This window comes from Notothenia rossii (assembly GCF_949606895.1).
Source record: "Notothenia rossii genome assembly, chromosome: 7".
Classification (NCBI taxonomy): Eukaryota; Metazoa; Chordata; class Actinopteri; order Perciformes; family Nototheniidae; genus Notothenia; species Notothenia rossii.
This window is the reverse complement of record NC_136905.1, coordinates 7,342,239-7,364,622: the sequence shown is the minus strand read 5'-3', so window position 1 is coordinate 7,364,622 and position 22,384 is coordinate 7,342,239. Positions and strand designations below refer to the sequence as shown.

The 22,384-nt window shown below is 41.6% G+C and overlaps 3 protein-coding genes across 3 annotated transcripts in view; all 3 read right to left on the bottom strand.

Moving 5' to 3' along the window:
• Positions 1-334: 334 nt before the first annotated feature.
• gapdh (glyceraldehyde-3-phosphate dehydrogenase) lies at positions 335-7,649 on the bottom strand. The gene is made up of 12 exons (XM_079641380.1): positions 7,527-7,649; positions 7,056-7,093; positions 5,316-5,415; positions 4,770-4,876; positions 4,583-4,673; positions 4,068-4,183; positions 3,606-3,687; positions 3,139-3,290; positions 2,418-2,496; positions 1,904-1,987; positions 1,719-1,816; positions 335-714 (listed from the first exon to the last, which is right to left on the bottom strand). The coding sequence occupies exons 2-12, from the start codon at positions 7,076-7,078 to the stop codon at positions 645-647; spliced, it is 1,002 nt and encodes a 333-aa protein (XP_079497506.1). The 5' UTR covers positions 7,079-7,093; positions 7,527-7,649; the 3' UTR covers positions 335-644.
• Positions 7,650-11,308: 3,659 nt separating this feature from the next.
• Positions 11,309-14,091, bottom strand: nppcl (natriuretic peptide C-like). Its single transcript, XM_079693506.1, has 3 exons — positions 13,860-14,091; positions 12,957-13,105; positions 11,309-12,014 (listed from the first exon to the last, which is right to left on the bottom strand). Exons 2-3 carry the CDS (start codon positions 13,053-13,055, stop codon positions 11,718-11,720), a joined length of 396 nt encoding a protein of 131 aa, XP_079549632.1. The 5' UTR covers positions 13,056-13,105; positions 13,860-14,091; the 3' UTR covers positions 11,309-11,717.
• A 7,887-nt stretch (positions 14,092-21,978) lies between these two features.
• The window catches only part of ncapd2 (non-SMC condensin I complex, subunit D2), a 43,610-nt gene continuing 43,204 nt past the window's right edge, over positions 21,979-22,384 (bottom strand). Inside the window, exon 32 of the mRNA XM_079693111.1 lies at positions 21,979-22,247. Coding sequence (XP_079549237.1) covers positions 22,165-22,247 — 83 coding nt within the window. The 3' untranslated portion in view covers positions 21,979-22,164. The remainder of the gene's footprint in view (positions 22,248-22,384) is intronic.

Here is a 22,384-nt window from a genome sequence, read left to right as displayed (position 1 = left end):
ATCACATGCAAGATTCATTGATAAAAACCCTCATATTGAACAATTTGTGAGCTTTTGTCCAATACTCTATATATTGAACAGGACTTCAGCACAATTGTCTTTAAGAATGGATCATGTGACCGCTTTAGCAATGTTGTTGTGTAAGAATATGATGTTGTGCAAGAGTGGATTGTTGCCCAAATTAGGAACCGTCAGTGTCTTCCCTCAATGAGATGCATCAATAGGATTTGCTAAAGTCACTGACCCATATAGAAATCCATCTGCCGATATCAGCATTGATCCCGGTGGTGGATGCTTTTTGAAGATGTGCAGTGATGAGAAAAGAGGCGAGGGATTCTCACAAACAGGACTTTTTATTTCACCACTGAGTGCAGCAACGAAGCGCCGCAGACAGACACTCACTCCATCTCACACAAGAACAGAACAGGGAATTTAACAAATACAAAAAAGTAATTGGTCACCAATTTGAATCTTTTTCGTCTGCCCTCTGTGGGACCTTTACTCAGGCATCAGATGGGGTTTGCTGTTTTTGAAGGAACCAGTCATAAAGACACAACGCATCATTGTGCATGTATAACTCTGGTGTCAGGAGACAGGAAGGAGGGGGGGGGGGTAGTGCAGTGATGGGCAACAGATAGTTTTCTTTACTCCTTGGTGGACATGTGAGCCATCAGATCACACACACGGTTGCTGTAGGCAAACTCGTTGTCGTACCTGGTCAGGAAGAAACAAAAACGAGTCAAAATGCAGCTGGAAATAGATATTGGGTTATGAAGTTATTATATGCTGAAGGTTAGAAAGTTATTTTCCCGGTTTTGTGGAAAAAGGTTGCAACATGACGCAATTAACTGGCAACGGAGTATATAAGACTACAATTCCCAAGGCGCCAGGGTATAGAGCGGTGCAGGAATGAGTCCTTAAACAGGGAATGAGTCAGCATTTTACAACTTCCAGTTCCTTTGTCTCAACGTCATAAGTTAAACATTTTTACGAGTGTGTGGTTAGGCCTGAAATAACATTTGTTTTAAACACAATTTGAAGACATTTCCAGTGTGTGAAGCTTTTTGTGCGTCTTAGAAGCAACTGTTGAGACTGCCGCGTTCCATCACGCCAAACATTAGCCGCCTTTAGCTTAGCGGTGGTGACGAGAATCATGTGACCGTGTTGTGGTTTGTTTATAGCCTGACATTATATTTAATTTTTTACTGGTGATTGTATTTAGCCTTCAAATATCATAAGGCGGAGTTCAAAAGTGGAGCCTTTTCTGCTGAATAAAACATGCAAGAATCATCATTTCCATAATACAATGAAAAATCCTATTGCTTTGTTTGCGATGCTAACTTCTGGGCCGGTCTAAAAAAAAAACATGTCATCAATGCACCACTCCAGAAAGAAACAGATATGGGCAAGCCTACAGTATCTGGTAGATGCAGACGAGACGAAGTTCCAAACCATTAAACTTCTCAACGTTATCTCACAGAAAGAACGGCTTTGCGTTTCATTATATGGGTGTTTTGCCTTTTGAATGCGTTTGGTAACTATTTTATTTGTATTAACCGTACGAGCTGCATAACATCAAGCCAGCCTCACAAGTAGTCACCACGGCGAGTGAAATAACTAAATAAAAATAATAACTTCAAAGATAACGCTTTGAACATTTCCATTTAAAAAAAAAAAAGGCGTCTATAGTGGCTTATATAGATAGCGGCGACACCTACCATGCGACCAGCTTGACGAAGTGGTCGTTGAGGGCGATGCCAGCGCCAGCATCAAAGATGGAGGAGTGGAGGTCACCGTTGAAGTCTGTGGAGACGACCTGGAGGAAGAGAGGTGGAAACGTTTAAAGAATATTGATCCAAACGCAGTTTTAAAGGATCATTTATAGAGAGAGACAAACACATACCTGGTCCTCTGTGTATCCCAGAATGCCCTTCATGGGTCCATCAGCTGCAGCCTTCACAACCTTCTTGATGTCTTCGTATTTGGCCTGTTAAAAAAAGAAAATATATGTTATTGCACATATACAACATGCATCTGTGTATAAATATATATATTTATCTGTTGTTTGGCAGTTGGCAAGGTATGATTTACTATAACATGAAGCAAGGGGGAGTACTTTGATGACATTTTGTGACCAATTGTAAGCAAGTATTAATCCAAATTATAGACTTGTTGGAGACTATTTTCAACAATACAGATTCATGTCAGAAGAACTGGTTATAGGAGATTGGCTCAAAATAAAATTACATGAGCACAGTCGATATGCAAAATACTTGCTTTAAGGGAATAGTCATTGCTTGTTTGGTTCTTTTCATTACATGTGTGGACAGTAGGATACAAATCAAATAACCAGATATACAGTTAAGTTCATTTTAGTTTGCTTAAAGGTCATGAATGTGTGTAATCTAATCACTCACGGGTTTCTCCAGACGGACGGTAAGGTCAACCACGGACACGTTGGGGGTCGGGACACGGAAAGCCATGCCGGTGATCTTACTGTAAAACACAAAACATGAGTTAAATAACATTCCTATAATAGAGACATTTTGAAACATATTACAAGGGATTAGTAAAAGAATGACCCAATTAACTACAAATGGAAGGAGTTTATTTATTTTTTTAAAGCTCTGCAACAACAACATTTCTTTAAATCCAACAAAAAGAAATACTGTTCTATAGGTTACGTCAATAACTAATGATTCTACAAATCGAGTAGTTAATACAACACTCAATAGAGCAAGGGCTCCTGCACCTGCATGTATTGTGATTTTAAGGGTGTCCATTATCATCTGGCAACAGCTGGAAATAAGCAATGTTAGCAAAAGCTGCCCCATTTACTGTTTGTGACAGTTGATTAATAGGGACTGTCCAGGACACTACAAACCAGGAGTGTCCAAACTACGGCCCTGTACTTCTTAGACATCCACAAATATATAATGTGTTAATACAAAAATAAAAATTAAACTGTATGGAGAGCTGTGATTTTGTTCAAGTATCAAGCATAACTTACCTACATTTTCCAACTTAACTTATGAGGCAATAAACCTCTAGTTAGCAGCCCAGCCCTTCGTATATTTTTCTCTATTTGGCCCTCGGGGAGAAAAGTTTGGACCTCCTGCTATAAACAAATAAACTGACCCGTTGAGCTCGGGGATGACCTTCCCGACGGCCTTGGCGGCGCCGGTGGAGGCGGGGATGATGTTCTGACTCGCTCCGCGGCCGTCCCTCCACAGTTTACCGGAGGGCCCGTCCACCGTCTTCTGGGTGGCGGTGATGGCGTGAACTGTGCTCTGAGGGACAGAAACACACAGACAGGAAGAGGGTTAAATCACCAGGTAGGTTGACACGTATTTGACTCCATGTCGTGGTGTACACATAAAAAGAGATTTAAAAACAGATAGAAAACTAGAATAATATTAAAATGTAACAGTATTTACATAGAAATTGAATAAAAATTGGCAGTAATCGAAAAGAAAACTGATATCGTTGTACATTGTGTGCATTAAATTAATTCATAGAGTAAATATGCCACACCGCACCCCTCTAACTTAATATGATGCTTATAATGAAAATATCATTTGTGGTTTCAGGGGTTGTTTCCTCACCATCAGACCCTCAATGATGACGAAGTTGTCGTTGATGACCTTCGCCAGGGGGGCCAGGCAGTTGGTGGTGCAGGAAGCGTTGCTGTGGAGAGAATAAAGAAATATCAGTTTACTGCATTTTATTAAAGTAAACACAAAAGGGTAGTGTAAAGTAAAAGTCGTGGAGTATGTTAGAAATTAAAATCAATGTTGTCAAGTACAAAGTACAACATTTGACTGTTATATGTATTGGTTTGTAAAAAAAAAGTAGCAGGAAATGTAAAAGTACCTCAAAATTGAACTTGGGTAGACTACTTGAGTAAAGTTATCAGCTAAAACATTTTAGTATTCTTTAAAAAACCTCAATTGTTTACACATCAGGAGCAGACGTACAACGGCTAAATGCTCAATAATACACAACTATAAAAACTGAATAAAAAAAAACCTTAAATATAAAAACATCAAAGACTTTCTCCTTCTTACCTGACGACCTTGTGGGTGTTGTCGTACTTCTCGTGGTTGACGCCCATCACGAACATGGGAGCGTCGGCGCTGGGTGCGGAGATGACGACTCTCTTGGCACCGCCCTTCAAGTGAGCCTGAAATGAGTTTTTCAAAACAGTATTTAATGCAAGTCCTTTCTGGCTAAATGCACGACATGTAACACATTCAAAAAGTTAAGAAAATGGGTATTCAAATCAGAAAATCATGTATTTTTTCATAACAGGAAGTGCCTCACAATTAATAGTTAAGGGTGCCATACTGTCTTTGTTGAGATACACGAAGAGATTACTGTGAATGACATTTTAACTGTCGACTGTCGTTCTTAGGGTTATACAACAAAATGCTAATCTCCCATTACTTAGGCATTAGTCTTTCTTTCCTGTTTTTCATTTTAACAGAACTTGAATTTTAAATATTCCTCGTCAAATAAGTCACTTCAATGTACATGCCATGTTTTAGCTGCTTTTTCCACATTTAAGTCAAGAGATACGTACAGAGGCCTTCTCGATGGTGGTGAACACACCGGTGGACTCAACCACGTAATTAGCACCAGCATCGCCCCATTTAATGTTAGCGGGGTCCCTCCTGGAAACAGACACAAAGAAGAAGAGAAACATTTTAGATTTGACTAATGTTTGAAATTGTAATTATACTAAAATGCTTTCCACATCGTGAACTCACTCGTGGAAAACGGTGATCTTGTGTCCATCGATGACCAGCTTGTCGCCGTCTATGGAGACCTCGCCCTTGAAGCGTCCGTGGGTGGAGTCATACTTGAACATGTAGACCTAAGAGGAAATGTGAAGAATAAGATGAAGAGGGAGGTAGTTTCCACCAAACTATGGACAGCTGACCAAAATAGATTATATTCTACGTTATTAGTAGTAATCAGATACTGAGTCAAAGCAGTAAAACTAAATTGCAAAAATACTCCGTTACAGATAAAGGTCCTTACTTTGTATACTGCAGCTGGATATCTTTACTGATAACTAAATGTTCAGTGTCTACATTTTAGCTGATTCATATTTTTTTGCTAAAAATCTGAATCTATAATTCAACTAAATATCACCGTAGTACTAGAGTAGCATGAAATGGCAAAATATAAGGTGAAATACCTCAAAATGTTATTTAAATATAGTATTGAGTCAATTCAAGTTCCACCACTGCATGTAGAAGGCTGTTTATTTTAAACTCTGATCCCAATGTCCTTAATTGTCCCTCACTCACCATGTACTCCAGGTCGATGAAGGGGTCGTTGATGGCCACGACCTCCACCTTCTTTGAGGTGAAGGCGGCGCGGGTCACCAGACGACCGATGCGGCCGAATCTGAAAAATGAACAGAGTTGTTTCTGAGTGTGGCCTCTAGATGGAGGTATGGAACCATGCAACTCAGATTTAAAACCTCCCTGTGTGACATGATCACGGTTGAGTCTCAGAGTAACAATGAAAGAAGCTGCAGGAGATTAGTAGAACTGGGGTTTTTAATAGTCATTTTAACACACTCACTTTGATTATGCTGTTACTTATTTTCCAGGGGTGGAAGAGGTGCTTTTACTAAGGTTAAAGTAGCAAGACTAAAATGTAAAAATATTGTTTTAAAATCGTTGTTAAAAGAACAAATTCATTTCCATCAAAATATACCTAAAAGTGTAAATTTATTGGGCTCATGTTTCTCCCCCCCCCCCCTTTTAATATGTTAGCCTACTTCCTTTTATACACACTGTCTACCCTCTTTGGGAATAATAAGATTTGTTTTGGTTCTGATGTATGTCCTAATTTTGTTTCCATGCAATGCATTAAGTCCTCTGGAGACCCGAGACTGCAGGCGGAGAAAGGCCAGGGTTTAGGAGGAGGGGCAGCGGGAGGTGTGTTGCACAGCTCACAAAGACACACCCCTCTGGAGGCTAAAGTCTGAATGAAGCTCTGATGAATGTGGTAATCCTGCTGCACTGTTTGATTAGCATCCGAGTTACTTTTTAACCGCGGGTCCAAAATCGTGGCACAGATACACTCTGTCCTCAGACACCGGGGGAGGGGAGAGATAATGCCACAGATAGGGAGCTCTTCTAACGTCACATTGTGAGCGTTCAACAACATTTACAGTTCTGTTACAAGCTTCAGACGTCAGAAAACCCATCCCCCGCTGACCCCCGTGGCCGAGCAACTGCCCCCTCTGTTATCTGCTGAGGGGCCAAAGTTCAAGAGCAACATGAGACCCCTGTGGATCTGAACCTATCCGGCCTCACCAAACATTTGTCCTCTCAGCTGCTGTGTCACTATTTATATTATCACAGAGAGACTGAAGCTTGGACTCCTTTTATCATTCATCAAAGACTTATTCCCCCGTATAAACACTCTGTATCACAGCATTAAAACACTCCACTGAAATGTTCATTAGCTTAATATCTTAACTGTATTTACTAATCAGCATGCAGTAGAACAAATTGTATTTCCAAGACTAATTCAGTGATATCCTACTAGACACAAGACTACATATAATATTCCTAAATTCCCATGCATTGATAGATGTAGCAGTTTGGGGCAAACTAACATTGTCTTTTTGTGCACTTTTGAAACCCTTTTCTACCTCCTTATTTTGATTTGATGCAATTCTGATAACTTTACCTTGTTTTTTTATTTGTTAGTTATCTATTTGTACAGGCTTTTAACTCAAGTAAAAACATTTGTTCACTCAAATGCATGTTTTTCTGAGTAAATGTAGATTAAAGTGTGTGAATGTCTAACAATACTTTATCAATGTTTATCAAACTAACAAATAAGCTTCAAGAATTGAGTACATTGAACTAAAGGCAGCATTAGGTCGACAGTATATCTGTTTAATGCTCACTACAGGTGAGCAGTGTTACGGTGATTTGGGGTGCAGAGAGACTTTAAGTTGAGTGAGTGAGTGAGTGAGTGAGTGTGTGTGTGTGATTTGGAGTGTGTGGGTGAAAATGAACTCTTACCCGTTAATTCCTACTTTCACCATTTTGCCTGGGGTGTGCTAGAGAGAGGAAAAACAATACATCCTGTTAATAAGTGAACAACCACCATTTATGATCACATATATTTACGATACCATAAATACGTTTCTACTTAGTGAGGGGCAGCTTGTAAAGGGATACGCAAAGAGTGCAAATGAACATGCAAAAGTATTCCACCGATAAGCGATCGGTGAACACAGGCCACGATAGTGTAAATCTGCAATCCCTGAAAGTTAATCTGCACTAAAAACAAGTTTACATGCTCATAAACAACACTTCTACATTTTAAAACGAGAGATAAGCAAAGTGAATTTCTATTAACTTTATGACTAGATTTACTTCAAACCTCGGTTCAATTGAGCTCATGCAGATTGTCCCCCAGCTGATCTAAATCAGGACTTGTGTGAGTGTGTGTGAGGTGTGTACAATTATTTTGTTGTTAGAGGTATTTACCGTTTGTGAGATGCCTCAGTCTGTCTTGACTCCGGGTGAGAGTGAGGTAGAGCAGAGTGTGTCGGTGTGTTTTTATGATTGACCGGAGATTGAGGCCGCGCCCCCTCAATGGTCCCCTCTCATGGCCACGCCCCTCTGAATGTCAAGGTCAGTCTGCAACATGCAAGCTGCCCTCTGCAACTGCATGTGAGTCTAAAACTGTGGAAGACTTTTTACTTCTCAGAAATATTGAGCTTATATTGACATTATTTTAGCATAAGTTTCAGAATGTAGTTTTTTGCGTTTGTTGCCACCTTCCTATCTAGATATAGATATTAAAGTCCTCAGATAGTGGACTGAAAACAGAGAGGAGTAACCCACTGACCTTCTCAGTGAATACAGTCACACCAAGGATCAAATCTCTGTCTTCCCCACTGTGACATTTAATGTCCAAATACCATGACCCTTCACTTTCAGACCGTCTCCCTCCACCTCTGCATCAGAGTCAAAAGTTGACTTCAAGTTACTCAACGTGAACTCTTCGTCACGCATGTGAAGAGGCGGGCTGTTTGAGTCTCTGTCAGGTTCATTAGAAATGTCAAACCAAAGCTTAAGGCTGAAGAACGTTAATTTGAAAGACAGTTTCCTTTGTCTGGATGAAAGTGCTGCACTTAGAGTCTTGGCAACGTGTTTCTCTGCTGCTAAATGAAACCTCTATTCATTAAACACAGAATATGACAAGGCCTGAACATGTCAGTTTATTTTGACTTTTTCTCTTGTAACAGACTTGGCGTTTGTAAAGTAAGCACTCAGAGGGTGATTTGAATTGTTAACAAGGTATTTTACTCCAGTAAGAATAGTAAAACAACAGAGTAGACAGACTCTCTTCCACTAAAAGTATAAAGTGCACAAAAGCGGCCGTCCAGCTTTTAAAATTCACCAGGAGATCACTGAGGTCAGCTTAACCTATTTTTAAAATGTTCTTTGATTATATTTTGTGTATTCATCTAAATAGTTTAGTGCATTACTTGAATAAATGTATTTTATTGAGTCATTAAGTTCAACCTAATTTTAAAAGTTTTGCATGCAACTGCTGGATTATTTTTCATATCATTATATTTCAAAGTTTACGAATAAGTTGAATTATATTTACCGGCTTCCAAAGTGTAGTGGAGGAATATAAAGTAGTGTCAAATGAAAACACTCAATAAAAGTACAGTAGTTGGGTATATGTACTTTAATAAGTTCCATCACTGGGAACACATTGTTATCTAGCTGCACCACAGACATTCATTGATTTATTCCAGCAGAGACGGTGCTGCTATTGTAACAGGAGGCCGGGCTGCTCTGTGTTTCATGGCTGCGGTCCAGTTGTCCGGCGTATCTGAAGGACCACAGCCCCTGAGTGCATGCCGCTCTCACCCTCTGCTCTCAGCTTAAGGTCAGAGAGGGGAATTAAAGGTCAGGCTAAGATTAGACGCCGGCTGGCTGCTCAACACTCGGTCCATTTTATACTGGTAATGTAAATACTGCCTTATACACATCACATGTTCACACTTCACCCAGGAGAGGACGGCATATCTGGGGCAAGTATTAGTGTTAGTCTGTGTAAGAATCAAAAGAAAACTGCAATGAAAACACGATTTAAACACAATGACAGCTGCCTTTCTGTCAATTCTCTATGTTATCTTGTTTACTACAGTTAGTATCTATTGATTATGGATTTGGCAAAGTGCTTTTTGCAGAGGTTTCCATACAGAAGAGGACTGTAAGTACTTCAACACAACTTGTGTCCTGTGCAAAGTCCAGAGGGCAACTCTGTGGTGAGGAGAAATAAACACTTTACGGAAAAAGACTGCCATCTAGTGCTGCGAAGGGAATCTCCATCTATTTAAAGAGGCTTTCCCTTTCCTGTAGTGTGTTGTATAGGTTTAGTGCATGTCAATGGTCTGCAAAGGCTAACATCCCTCTGTTCCCTCCCACACACTCCCCTCCCTGCCTCAAAGTTCTCCATTATACTATTGGCTAGCGCTCCAACACATTGTACGTGATAGGCTAAGGGGCGGGACATCTCTAAGCGGTTGACCAATCACAACAGAGCCGGCCAGCTAACCAATCAGAGCAGCCTGGGCTCTGGTTTCAGACAGAGGGTGAAAAGAGGTGCTGCAGCACAGGCAGTATGAGAACAATAAAGAGCTTTTTGAACATTAAAGCATGGAGACATGTCCCAGTAGAGACACTACATACTGATATACACCTGAACATCAGCAGGAGAGGACTCTTTAAAGTAGAGACACTACATACTGATATGAACCTGAACATCAGCAGGAGAGGACTCTTTAAAGTAGAGACACTACATACTGATATACACCTGAACATCAGCAGGAGAGGACTCTTTAAAGTAGAGACACTACGTACTGATATACACCTGAACATCAGCAGGAGAGGACTCTTTAAAGTAGAGACACTACATACTGATATACACCTGAACATCAGCAGGAGAGGACTCTTTAAAGTAGAGACACTACATACTGATATACACCTGAACATCAGCAGGGGAGGACTCTTTAAAGTAGACACACTACATACTGATATACACCTGAACATCAGCAGGAGAGGACTCTTTAAAGTAGTGACACTACATACTGATATACACCTGAACATCAGCAGGAGAGGACTCTTTAAAGTAGAGACACTACATACTGATATACACCTGAACATCAGCAGGAGAGGACTCTTTAAAGTAGAGACACTACATACTGATATACACCTGAACATCAGCAGGAGAGGACTCTTTAAAGTAGAGACACTACATACTGATATACACCTGAACATCAGCAGGAGAGGACTCTTTAAAGTAGAGACACTACCAGGAGTAAAAGGTAGAAGACTGGCGTTATGTGGAAATGCTTTGTACAATATAAAACAGTCTCACCTTAAGGTCCATTGAATAGATGTTCTGGAGCTTTCGTTGAAATTACATGATCCTCATCTGCTGCATGTTTTTTATGAAAATATAGATCCTGTATTAATATATATATGTGTATAAAGAATAAAGAAAGTCCAAATGGCACCAAAAGTACTGATTAAGATCCTATGATAAGATAATGAGAGCTCCTAAATGGATCTTGAGATGATAATTCAGTCGTGGCTTCAACACACACCTCTGCACATTTCCTCAAGCCTGTGAAAGGGATTCCTCGTCTTTGAGATTTGGCTCATTGCTGGTACAAATAATGCAACATGTAGCCCACAGTTGCATCATACTCATATACATATTTTATGAATGAATGGGACATTTCATGAGATTATCTGAAAAAGAGGTCAATATATTTATATCCGTTTCCCTGCCTCGGGAACTTGGCTGAAGTGCAACAATAAAACCATTTTGGATTCATCGAAGGATCTCACGTACAGTTATTAAGAAAGCAAAATGTATATTCCTCCACTATTTAGAAGGTATGATAAGGCATTGAGAGTTAGACAGAAATGTGTCTGGAGTAAGTGCAGCTGCTACATTAAGGGGACCTTCTGGTGGCAGCGGTGATTAAACAGATTTCTTTTTCAGTTTTGGAGAAATCGGAGGCGCTTACAAACACTTTCCATAAGACAATAGGTAACCCAAGACATGTACATTCCTCCAATAGCCACTGAAACATTTACTAAAGCGTCAAACATTAAAGAAATATGGTAAAGAGGAATTGGAAGCTGCACTTTGAAGGGCTGATTGAGGTGAAAAGTGTCATTAGAGAGTAAGAAGCCTCAGATGTTTGTGTGGATAATTATCTGTGAACAAAAACACCTTAAATGTCAAATCCATTTATTCATGCAAATCATAAGAAAACCAACATAATATCAGCAAGAGTCACAGGTGGCATAATGTTTTAATATCTACGTCCATTTCACCTGATTTGACACACAACCCCCACCCACAGATTTAACAAGTGTCTCATCACATTGACTGAAGACAAATGCCAGAAAGTGCCAATTTAAAAGCCCAACAATCAAAGATGACTTAATGATGTAAATACAGCTCACATAATATTCACTTTAATACATGGAATAAACTACAGCTGCTGTGATGAGAGAGTGAAGCATGTGATCTAATCTGCAGGTTTACACCACCCTACATGGAGTCAAAACACTTCTGCACGTGTGTGTGTTTCCTTATTTTACTCTCAGAAGGAAGCCATCAGTCTTTATTTCCCCGCACTAACATCCCAGTCCGCTCATGGATCCGATCCGGTCCAGTTTCAGCCCGAAGCAGCCGCGGTTCCAGCCCCTTCTGGACCGGTCTGGCTCTGCCCTCTTCTGATTGGCCAGAGCGCCCTTCAGCAGCCGCAGCCAGGGGGTCTCCGCCTGCGTCTGCGCGTCAGCATTTTTGGGGTACTCGGCTGCTTTGCCCCCCGAGGACAGGGTGGACTGCTCCTCTGCCGGGCTGTTCAGCAGGCTCTCCAGGTCGTCTAGGGTCAAAAGGTCGTTGTAGCGTTCCAGAAACTGCTCCATGAACTACAAGAGAAGAAGAAGAAGATTAGATTTAATTGTCAGGGAGAGGAATGATTCAATCAGGGACACATTTCATTACTCTCTCTTCCTGCTGTCCCTCCCTGTTTCTGGATTACCCTCTAACATCCACTCTGAATCCTCCCTTTTCCTACCCTCTAACATCCACTCCCTTTTCCTGCCCTCTAACATCCACTCTGAATCCTCCCTTTTCCTACCCTCTAACATCCACTCTGAATCCTCCCTTTTTCTACCCTCTAACATCCACTCCCTTTTCCTACCCTCTAACATCCACTCCCTTTTTCTACCCTCTAACATCCACTCTGAATCCTCCCTTTTTCTACCCTCTAACATCCACTCCCTTTTCCTACCCTCTAACATCCACTCCCTTTTCCTACCCTCTAACATCCACTCTGATTCCTCCCTTTTTCTACCCTCTAACATCCACTCTGAATTCTCCCTTTTTCTACCCTCTAACATCCACTCTGATTTCTCCCTTTTTCTACCCTCTAACATCCACTCTGATTCCTCCCTTTTCCTACCCTCTAACATCCACTCCCTTTTTCTACCCTCTAACATCCACTCTGAATTCTCCCCAATCCACTCTTTAACGTGCAATTACGTAACTAACACTACGGTTTTTGAACTACTAAATACTGTTAATATTTACATTAATGATGTGACTGTCTATGTTTCCTGTAGTTATTGAATTTGCTCTTTTTACTGCACTGTTAGTGTACAGTTTTATTATTATTATGCTGCTATGTTTATTGAATTTTTGTAACTCTGGCATAATCATTTCCTTCAGAATAAATGAAGTCCTATCTTATCTCCCTTTTTCTATCCTTTAACATCCACTCTGAAACACTCCCCCTCCTCCCCCTCCCCTCCCTCCTATCCCTCGTCTCCCTCGTCTCCCTCGTCTTCCTCCTCCTCCTCCCTGTGTACCTGCACAGCGTCAGGAGACGGGTGCAGAGCTCGAGCCTCAGTGTTCTCCAGAGGAGAGAGCAGCAGCAGAGCGACACACAGCAGCACGGGGCACAGCATGGCAGCCGAGAGGAGGACAGGAAACTAACTGGAGACTGAAAATACACCGGCTGCGAGACAGAAAGGAACATCGCTTATGCAAAACAGTCACATATATTCATACTGTTCATATAAAGCACTTTAGTTTGCATAATCTGAGGGAAAAGGATAGATTTTTGGACGTTTGCAGACAAGTCGAACCAATCCTTAACTGGTGGCTTCAGGATTTTTTTTTGACTTTATTTTTATATTTAGCATTTAAGTAAACATTTTTAAAAACAGTTGAGGAATGCACAAATGTAATGTGTATCTAGGGTTACAAGTGAAAGGTCAATTGCAGCCCCCGTTCCTGTAAGGTTCTTAAAACACAAAAAAGTCAATACGATTTTCATAAATGCTGTGTTTTGTTTAAAGAAAAATTGCCTTTTTTCCTTCATTAAATAGTTCTCAATTAAAGACAATATGGATTTAGAAAGTATTAATTAAGTGTAAAATGAAGAGAAATGTAGAGGATTTATTCATTTAATGGTAACCTGTTGAGATTTACGTATTAAAGACTAACTTTGAAAACAGACCAACTTAAAAAAAGGCTTTCTCCTAAGGTTACTTTCAGCCTGAATTGTGGAAATAAATCCTCTACAAAATGAGTATTTGGCTTTGAAAACAAAAACTGTAAACACAGTCAATTAAAAGGACTACTGTTAATTAAAAACTAAAATATATTTAAAGACTATAAAGTGAACATTTTAGAAAACTAAAACAGTTGTAAGGATACCGCTCAATAAAACACCAACTAAATAGCATTACAACATTTGAAGTGCTCACCTGTGGTTGGGTTTCTCTCAGAGTTCTTGTTCTGCTCTCACAGACTCCTCTCCATCGCTCTGTTACCTCTCAGTTGTCTTCACCTGCAGGGACATTCACTTTCTCTCCTCTTCCTCCTCCTCTTCTTCCTCGCTCTCTGATGGAACTGAACAGATGAATGTTTCTCTCTCTCTTGCGTCCGTCCTCTGTTCGGGAGCTGAGCGTTGGGCATCAGTTCGGATGCTGCAGAGGTTTTGTAGAGCCAGAGACGACAGCCCCCCCCCCCCGCTCTCCACCTACACACACCCCTCACATCTTCCTCCTCCTCGTCTTCTTTTTGTCTTTGGAGTGATGTCATGGTCTTGGAGAGCGTGCTTGTCATTGCCAAGGTGACTGTGTGTTAAAGGACCACAGCACAAAGTGAGGTCAGAGGGCAGCAGCGCTCTTTGAGTGAGGGAAAGTTTTGCGATTTTATCTCACAACAAATCTAAATTATATTTTTACAATTCTCTTGGTGCATATCAGCCTCCCTCTCTTCCCCTTTGTCTCCGGGGTTTTTCCCAGCATGCACTGAGCTCCCCTCTCTGTTGTGTGAGTTACAGTCTGTCAGGGCCATCTGCTCCCTGTACCCCCTGCCGACAAATTACAACACGGCTCCATCCAACTCACCGACCTCCAAGTTCACAGCCTATTTAGGGTAAATAAACCTCCAGCCGTTACGAGTGTTCGTCACACAATCAGGGAACAGTTTCGTCTTGATTAAAGAGGGCTCCATTATGTTCCTTTTCAGGCTCATATCTGTATTTTGTGGCTCTACTGCTCAACATTTTTCCTCTCAAGGGCCATTTCAATTTTCACAACATCCTCCGAGGGCCGTACAAATGATTGACCTCTGCTTAAAAATACTAAAATCACAGCCCATTCATTTGGCCTTTCTTTCATGCTGTGCAAAGAAAAAAGCAACCTCTTAATCCAGATATCTCACCATGACTCACGCATGCATGCACGTGCACGCTGTGGCATGACCACAGAAAGATATGGACACAAGATGTGTGCAAATGTATTTAGTTTCCTATCCATGTGAACATGATTTAAGTGGGGGTTGGACCTAACCTCCTGGGGGTCCGGGGGTATGCTCCTCCGGGAAGATTTTTTTTTAAATGTTGAAGTTAAAAGCATCAATCTGGTGAACTTTGAGAGCAACATTAAGAGATCTATGGATACATCTCTCAGCATCCATATGAAACAGAACTGTAAGCAGATTTTCTTTTTCATTATGGATATTTTACAAATCACTCCCCTTTTAAAGGTGGTTTGAGAAAACCGGCTCGAGATACACTTTTTGTTATATTCCATGGAATGCTCTTAACATCCCGATAGCAATGAATATCTGAAGTGCTTTGACAAAAAATCCATTGGAAAATCTCATCTGTGGAAGCCGTAGTACTGCAAAAAGCACGACCAATCATCTGAGCCGGCCCGGCTAAAATAACTGGATGGCCAACCTGCCTGTCAGCCTTCCATCTGTGCACAAACTTATCTCGTGCCCTCATTGGTCATGTGCACGTTCGTGTGTGTTGGAGGAGGGGCTCTGTGAGGAAGTCTGAAGGAAGTGGCCGATTTTTTCAGGCTGTGTATTTTCAAATTCTAGCACACTCCAGCTGGTTTGTCCAAAATTACCTACCCCACCTTTAAACTGTATTCTTGTTTATTAATAACAACTTTTTCTTACTGTCATATAGTGTTTTATATCAGTTTTTCCATTATTCTCTTATTTTTTTATAACTATAATGATCATATAAAGATGTGCCTTTACCTCACTGGTTGTAGTAAAAATCTTCTTATATTCGTTTGCATAGCTAGCTAACCAGATGCTAATAACAAAGTTATTGACTGTATGATCAGTGTGACAGATAAACAGATCGCCATCGGGCTTTCAACTAAAGAAACAGCCACGCAAAAATTGCGGCATGTGTACGGCTCCTTATGGGTGTAATTTGTGAAGTGCCGGAGCGGCGTTCTGGTGCTCTCCTTCAGCACTACACCCCTGTCAGACAGACATATACCACGTGATGACACGTTAGGCTCGTGTTGTGTTCAAGGACCCTGACCAAATGGTGTCTCTGTCCGTATACGGCCCGGGGGCCGGAGGTTCCCCACCCCTGCTCTGTGACATGTTAACATGCTTTAAAACGGCCTTATAATCAGGGGTGCACAACACCTGGAGATGTTGCTTGGTGCTCATCCTTAAAATGAAATAAACCGTAGCTTTTGAGGGGGTCTTTATTTGCCAGACACACGGCACTGAACACACATGCAGAGGTGAACACAAGACAACATTAGCACGACCAATCACCCTCCAAACTGTTCTCCTCACTGTCTTCCTCTCTGTCAGACATGGTAGCTGATGATGTAGGCCTACTTCTTTCTCTCTGGTTGAGTCTGCGATTAGCTGCTTGCATCCACAAGTCAACAGAGCTGGTTTTGGGTCGAAAGTCTCTGTTGTCATCTTAGACAAGTGGATGTAATCAAATAAGTATGTGAACATAACCAATAACCTACCACAGCCAATAAGAAATGAATGTAACTTATTTTATTTTTGTTGTTCATTCATATCTTATTTATTTTACCTTAACATTTATTTATTTATGCTTTTTTTTTTTATCTCTCCAGTTTTAAAGGATCTTTTTGGTTACTGTCCTATAGTATACGTTGAAATTATTTCAAACCTGTTGATCCCTATAATTATAAAGGAGTGCCTTGGAAATATGTGTTTACATAAATTGTGACCAAACCGTTTGAACTTAGTCTTAGACTAAAGTGAACTATCTCAACACTCAGAGTCCTTTACCTCACTGAGCTGTAGTTATCAGCCTCTCAGTCTGACTGGAGAGGACTCTCCCTCCACCAGTTGCGTTTTCTCCTGGAGGCCAAGGGAAGCCAGGCTTCCCCGGTTTTTTTGGATTGTAGTTATAATTTTAATAAATAAATAAAAACACTTCGTTTAGTTTCGGAAATTCTTTGTTGTGTGTTGCTGCCAGCCCATCTCTCCCCCATTCTCACTGAGTATTTTACAAAGAGTGAAACAGCGCCCCTCTAGATGTTATGGTGAAACAGTAGATTGCACTCTCTGTTGTGAGAGGAGGCCAGCCGAAATTTGCTTCCCTTGGTGAAAAAAAATGGAGGGATTGACCAATCAGATGAGGCTCACGTCATGCCCCTGCCAACCTGTGATTGGTCAGGGCCATGCCAAGGGAAGCCAGAGGCGGCTGGCTTCCCTTGCCTCACAATCCAATCAAATCGCATCAATTTAGTGGTGCAGTGACGCGTCCCAAAAAGCGGAAGTAAGCTGCGCTCGGTTTCCCTCGACAAAATAGCAATGGGATTTCTCCATAGGATTTTGGAAAATAGCTCGAAAAAGGGTCAGTGGAAAACGAACCTGTTAGGTAAATGCACGTTTTGTTCAGTCGGATAATATCCACATGTCTACCCTACTTTTATAATTTTTGAATCATAAATCTAATCGATAGAAGATAGATAGCGTCACTGCACCACTCTCACCGCCGTTAGAAGCAAGTGCAATTATGGAGGGTGGAGATTTGGAGTATTTAATCAAAAATAATTTTACTAAACTTCCGCTGCAGCAGCAACAACAAATACAATCTGATAACAGGCCAATGCCCAAACTGGAGCTGTGTACAGCGAGGAACAAAGGAGCGAACCGGACGTAAAACGTTAAAGGTCTCCTGATTTAGTTTGTGAATGAATGCTTATTAGAGTTTCGGCTGGAGAGTGCGTGCGGACCTGTCGGTCAGATAACAGGCGTGTGTAAGTCCTGCATCTATATGATACTGTTAGAAATTAAAATCAATGTTTTAATGGGGAAATGTAGTTTAAACATGCCGTCAGTTTTAATGCTCTTTTATACTGAAAAACCAGAAATTCTTGTGCACAAGCAGTTAAGCTTTTATTATGAAAATCCTTCATCTCCGGTTAGCCTTTAGCATGTGGCTAATATACGATTTCCTAAAGAGGTGAATTTAGTAGCGAAATTAAATGGAGTGGTGCAAACCGAAGCCTACTGATTTAACACTACAACTATAGATGTCGAGATACTACCATGCTGAATATTAAATGAAGGTACAGTTTATTTGAATACATTATTGTTTACAGACGAGAGTAGCATGTGACAACATCCGGAATGACCGGAAACCAAACGAGCCGAGAAGTATTGTTTAGAGTATTGATTACAGCGTTTAGAATGTGTTAAATGAAAAGTGATGAAAGAGAATATGAGGAGAAACGGCGTGTTAAGCATATATTGAATGTGAAAAGAACCTATCCTCTGTTTAAATGCAATAACGGACATTGGAGACGAGGCGAGCCGGCTGGCGGGGAGGAGCCAGCAGAGGATATATAAACAGCACCGGAGGAGAGATCCAGTCTCTTCTCTTCCCTATCGAGGAGAGCCAGATCACAGCTGTTTGTCTGACTGAACAATATTCTGTCTGTAACACTACCGCGCCTTTTTTTAATTAAAGTACCCAATTGAACTTTCACAGAGACTCCATTTAGTCTCCTATTTTAAAGCTTCTCTCCTGGTCGGGAGAATAACGAACACAGTTAACAATCCAAATGTATGTAAAATGATACCGGGCGCTGTAATCACTCATCTGGTTACGTTATTACATTGACCACCAAACCCCCCCCCCCCACACCCCAAAAGAAAGGACGTATTATTGGCTTCCCCTAATTTTTTCCCCACGCCAAGCTACTGCCCTCCACATTATTGTAGAAACGTCTTCTTCTTATATCCGTTAGAGCAGCTAGCACCAGATTCTAATAACAACAGCGCCGGTACCGGTGCACCCTCCCTCTCTCCCTCGCTCACTCGCATTTTGGCTGTGAGCTGCGGGCACCAGATAAGCCAACATCCCCCATTTTCATCACTTACAGCACCTGCGCACAAGTTATGTGCAGCCCTGCTTATAATGCTTTCTGGAGTTTACCCTTTAGTGTAGTGTGTTATATAAGTTTTTGTGCATGTAAGTCTGCTAAGGCTAAAATACCAAAGTTTCCTCCAGAGGGAGTTTCTCTCCCACACACTCCCCCCATTGGACTCCTTTTTTTACGAACCTAACAGTGACATCAGTATGTAACACTTGTACTTATGTTGGCTAGTGCACATAGTAGGGACATCTCAAAGCGGGTGACCTATCACAAAAGAGCGGACCAGCTATCCAATCAGAGCAGACTGGGCTCTGGTTTCAGACAGAGGGTGAAAAAAAAAGAGGTGCTGCAGCACAGGCAGTATTACCTCATTCACACCAACGGTGTTTCAGGGCCGGTTCGGAGCTGGAGCCTGAAAAGCACCGGGGTTTCCTGTTCAAACCGCAGCGGAGCAGCCTCTTAGCTCCGGAATCCGGTTCGTTTCAAGCACCAAAAAATTGTTCGGCCAGAGCAAAAGCACCACATACGTCACGCTTACGTCGAGGCGGGGGCAGGGGCAGAACAACAACAAAAATCCCGCATTTTATCCAGTTTTTACACAACGATGGAGAAACTTAACAAGCAGCAGTGGTCCACTGAAGAGACCAGCTACCTACTGGGAATCTGGTCTTCTGAAGAGTTACAGAGGAAGCTGGAGCACAATCGGCCATTTTTGTTATTGTCGGTGTGAGCTGTGAGGGGTTTCCGCGTGGTTTGGCTTTATGAAGCAGGCACGCAAATGGTTACGTCATGACGCAAACGATGACGCAATGACGCAGCACCAGTCGGACTCTGGGCAGTGTGAAAAGAGCCGGAGCTAAACCGAAGAACCGGTTCTGAACCTGAAAAGCTCTAGCACGGAGCTTGAACCGGAGTTGCGTTGGTGTGAGTGAGGTATATGAGAAAAATAAAGAGCTTTTTGAACGTTAAAGCATGGAGACATGTCACAAAATACAATTATGAAACTTGTAAATTAGCATAATGGGGCCCCTCATGTTCAAGTGCTTTATTTTTCTCATTATGCCCGTGCTGGATTTAAGCCTTTGGAAACCAGTTTTTATAGCTCAAAAAACAATACAATAGTACAGGAAAGGGAAAACCAAAAAGCACAATTTGGCCTCTTTAAAGCAGCTTTGTTGAGCACAATGTGTGATGTTTCCACATCTGCACAAACAGAATTCTGCTTTGTAAAGCGCTCAATAAAGTTGTAATAAATGGTTGTTTTTGCACTTGGCACCCACTGATACGTTTAACTCAAATAAAGATACAAACCTAAGTGCTGCTGCAATCACGCAGTTGGCCTGTTGTCGACGAGTGTCTTTACATAACGTATCAATCACACAGAAAAATGCACCTCTCATCTTTTAGGAGAGGACAATGTGTGGGAGAGGGAGTAGGCGTGAAGGAGATATGCATTGAGGAGAAAGGGAGGGCAGTTAAACCTCCCTGTGTGTGTGATGTCAGTGAAGAGAGGAACAGTAGGAAAGGAGGAGAAGGAAGGAGAAAAGAGAGCAAAGGCTGATACACACACGAGATTGATTACAGGCAAACAGAGGCGGACAGAACATGTGGAAAGAAAATGATTGTAAATAACTCGCAGGCAGGATCACTGGTGAGGAACACGGTGGATTCAATCTGATATCAGGGTATATGCAGGAATCCTGAAGTCAAATGTAAGACCTTTTAAGACCCTTTCCATACATTTTAAAGGTGACATATCATGCTTTTCCGGTTATTACCCGTCCCCTTTTCTGCATGTAAACTTCTGCGGAGTCAAAACCCCTAAAGTACACCCTGTAGCGAGTAAAACTCTAACACAGAAAATACCTCCCCAAAACGCCTCGTTGGTGAAACGTCATCGTCCATTTGATTCTTCCGGGTACGTGCTTACGAAAGCACGTACCCGGAACTAAATGGGCCAATCCGCGGAGCCGTTACGTTAAGCCCCCGCTGATTGGTCCAAATTGACCAATCCACACACACACACTCAGTGCAGGCAGCTCTGCTGATTTCTGCTCCCTGGCTGCAGTCTGATAACAGACAGTTGGGATCGCGGCGAAATTCTCTCTGCAGACCCATTCTCTCAGCGTTTATCAACCTATAAACCTTTTTCTTACTCAATATCAAGCCACACTTATTGTTTTTATTTCGGCTGTGACTTTGTGTGTGTTCAGGTTGAGTTTGGCTGTGTTTCGCTATGTATTGCTAAACAAGGAAATCACACCTCCACGGAGCTCAGCGCGATTCACAACGTACCGACCAATCAGAGCACACTGTGCTCACAGAGAGGGGGCGGGGGGGGGAGCTGCAGCGAGCCGTTTAGTGGAGAAAGTGAATACTGCTGAATACACATACTTTACAGAGATGCTGTATGCGAAACCAATGTGAGTTTGGAAAATTGCACAGTATTTTTCTATTTTAGTAGACCTCAACAATGGAATTATGATCAATGGAAATGGCCATGACACCTCTCCTTTAAGACCTCATCGCCACTTGGAGTTTTAACCGGTTACACTGGCGACACTTTACCTCACATTGACTATATTCAGTATGGATTGTCCTTCCTCCTTATCTTCCAACCATTTGGAAGCAAACTTGCATTTCCCCATAACGATGTTGCTTAGCAACCGGCGTAAACGGACCTTCGCGCGCTATCAAGCAGTGAGCGTGCGATGTCCTGTTCAGATGACGTCAAACCCAACGGGATTCCATAAATAAAGTACACAGAATCACACCACACACCTACGCAATGATTACATTCAGGCAGACTGTAGAATACAACCTCTTTGGACCATTGATATACTTATTGAAAACAAGATACAAAATGTAAAACCTTGGAAAATGCTGTTTAATACTTTTTAATAGCCTTCATTTTCGCTAAAATGATTAATCAACTTTTAATACTTTTTAAGACCCTACAGACCCCCTGTATATGAAAAAACATGCAGTAAGAAACTAAACTGGAAGGCAATGATGAGGAGAAGCATGGAGGGCAGTAATACTGTCCGGGCAAGCTGTGACAAGCCGTTAAACTGTGCCGTCCAAACACACGTTCCAAGCAGACACTCAGAGCGGTGGGTAAAGACGCTGTAAATTCACTTGACAGCGGACCCTCGGAGTGATGCAGCTCAAAGAGAAACAGACAGCCGTGGAGTTTGTATCAAAACCAGAACAAAGTTTATTAAAAGAAGGCATGATTTCACATCAAGAGTCTACAAAAGTGTAGTGCCAATATCTTAGAAACAAAAGAAAGTACAACAAGATTAAAAGAACTGTAAAAATGCTTTAAAAATGATAAAAGAGACACAGAAATAAGACGAAACGATAAAAAGAGGGATCAGTTTCTGAGGCGCGTGCGTCGGGAGGTGCGGGCGATGGGAGTCGTCACTTTGGGCGTCTCGCTCTCCGCCATCACAGCATCTGAGGGACAAAGACATGTAGATTAGAAGCAGAATAATGCATGGGGTGTTGTCAGAAACCAATCATTGACTTTAAAGGAATCTCCACTTCAAGGTAGGACTCGATTCACTTATGAAACCAGGTGCTTCTCTTGCCTG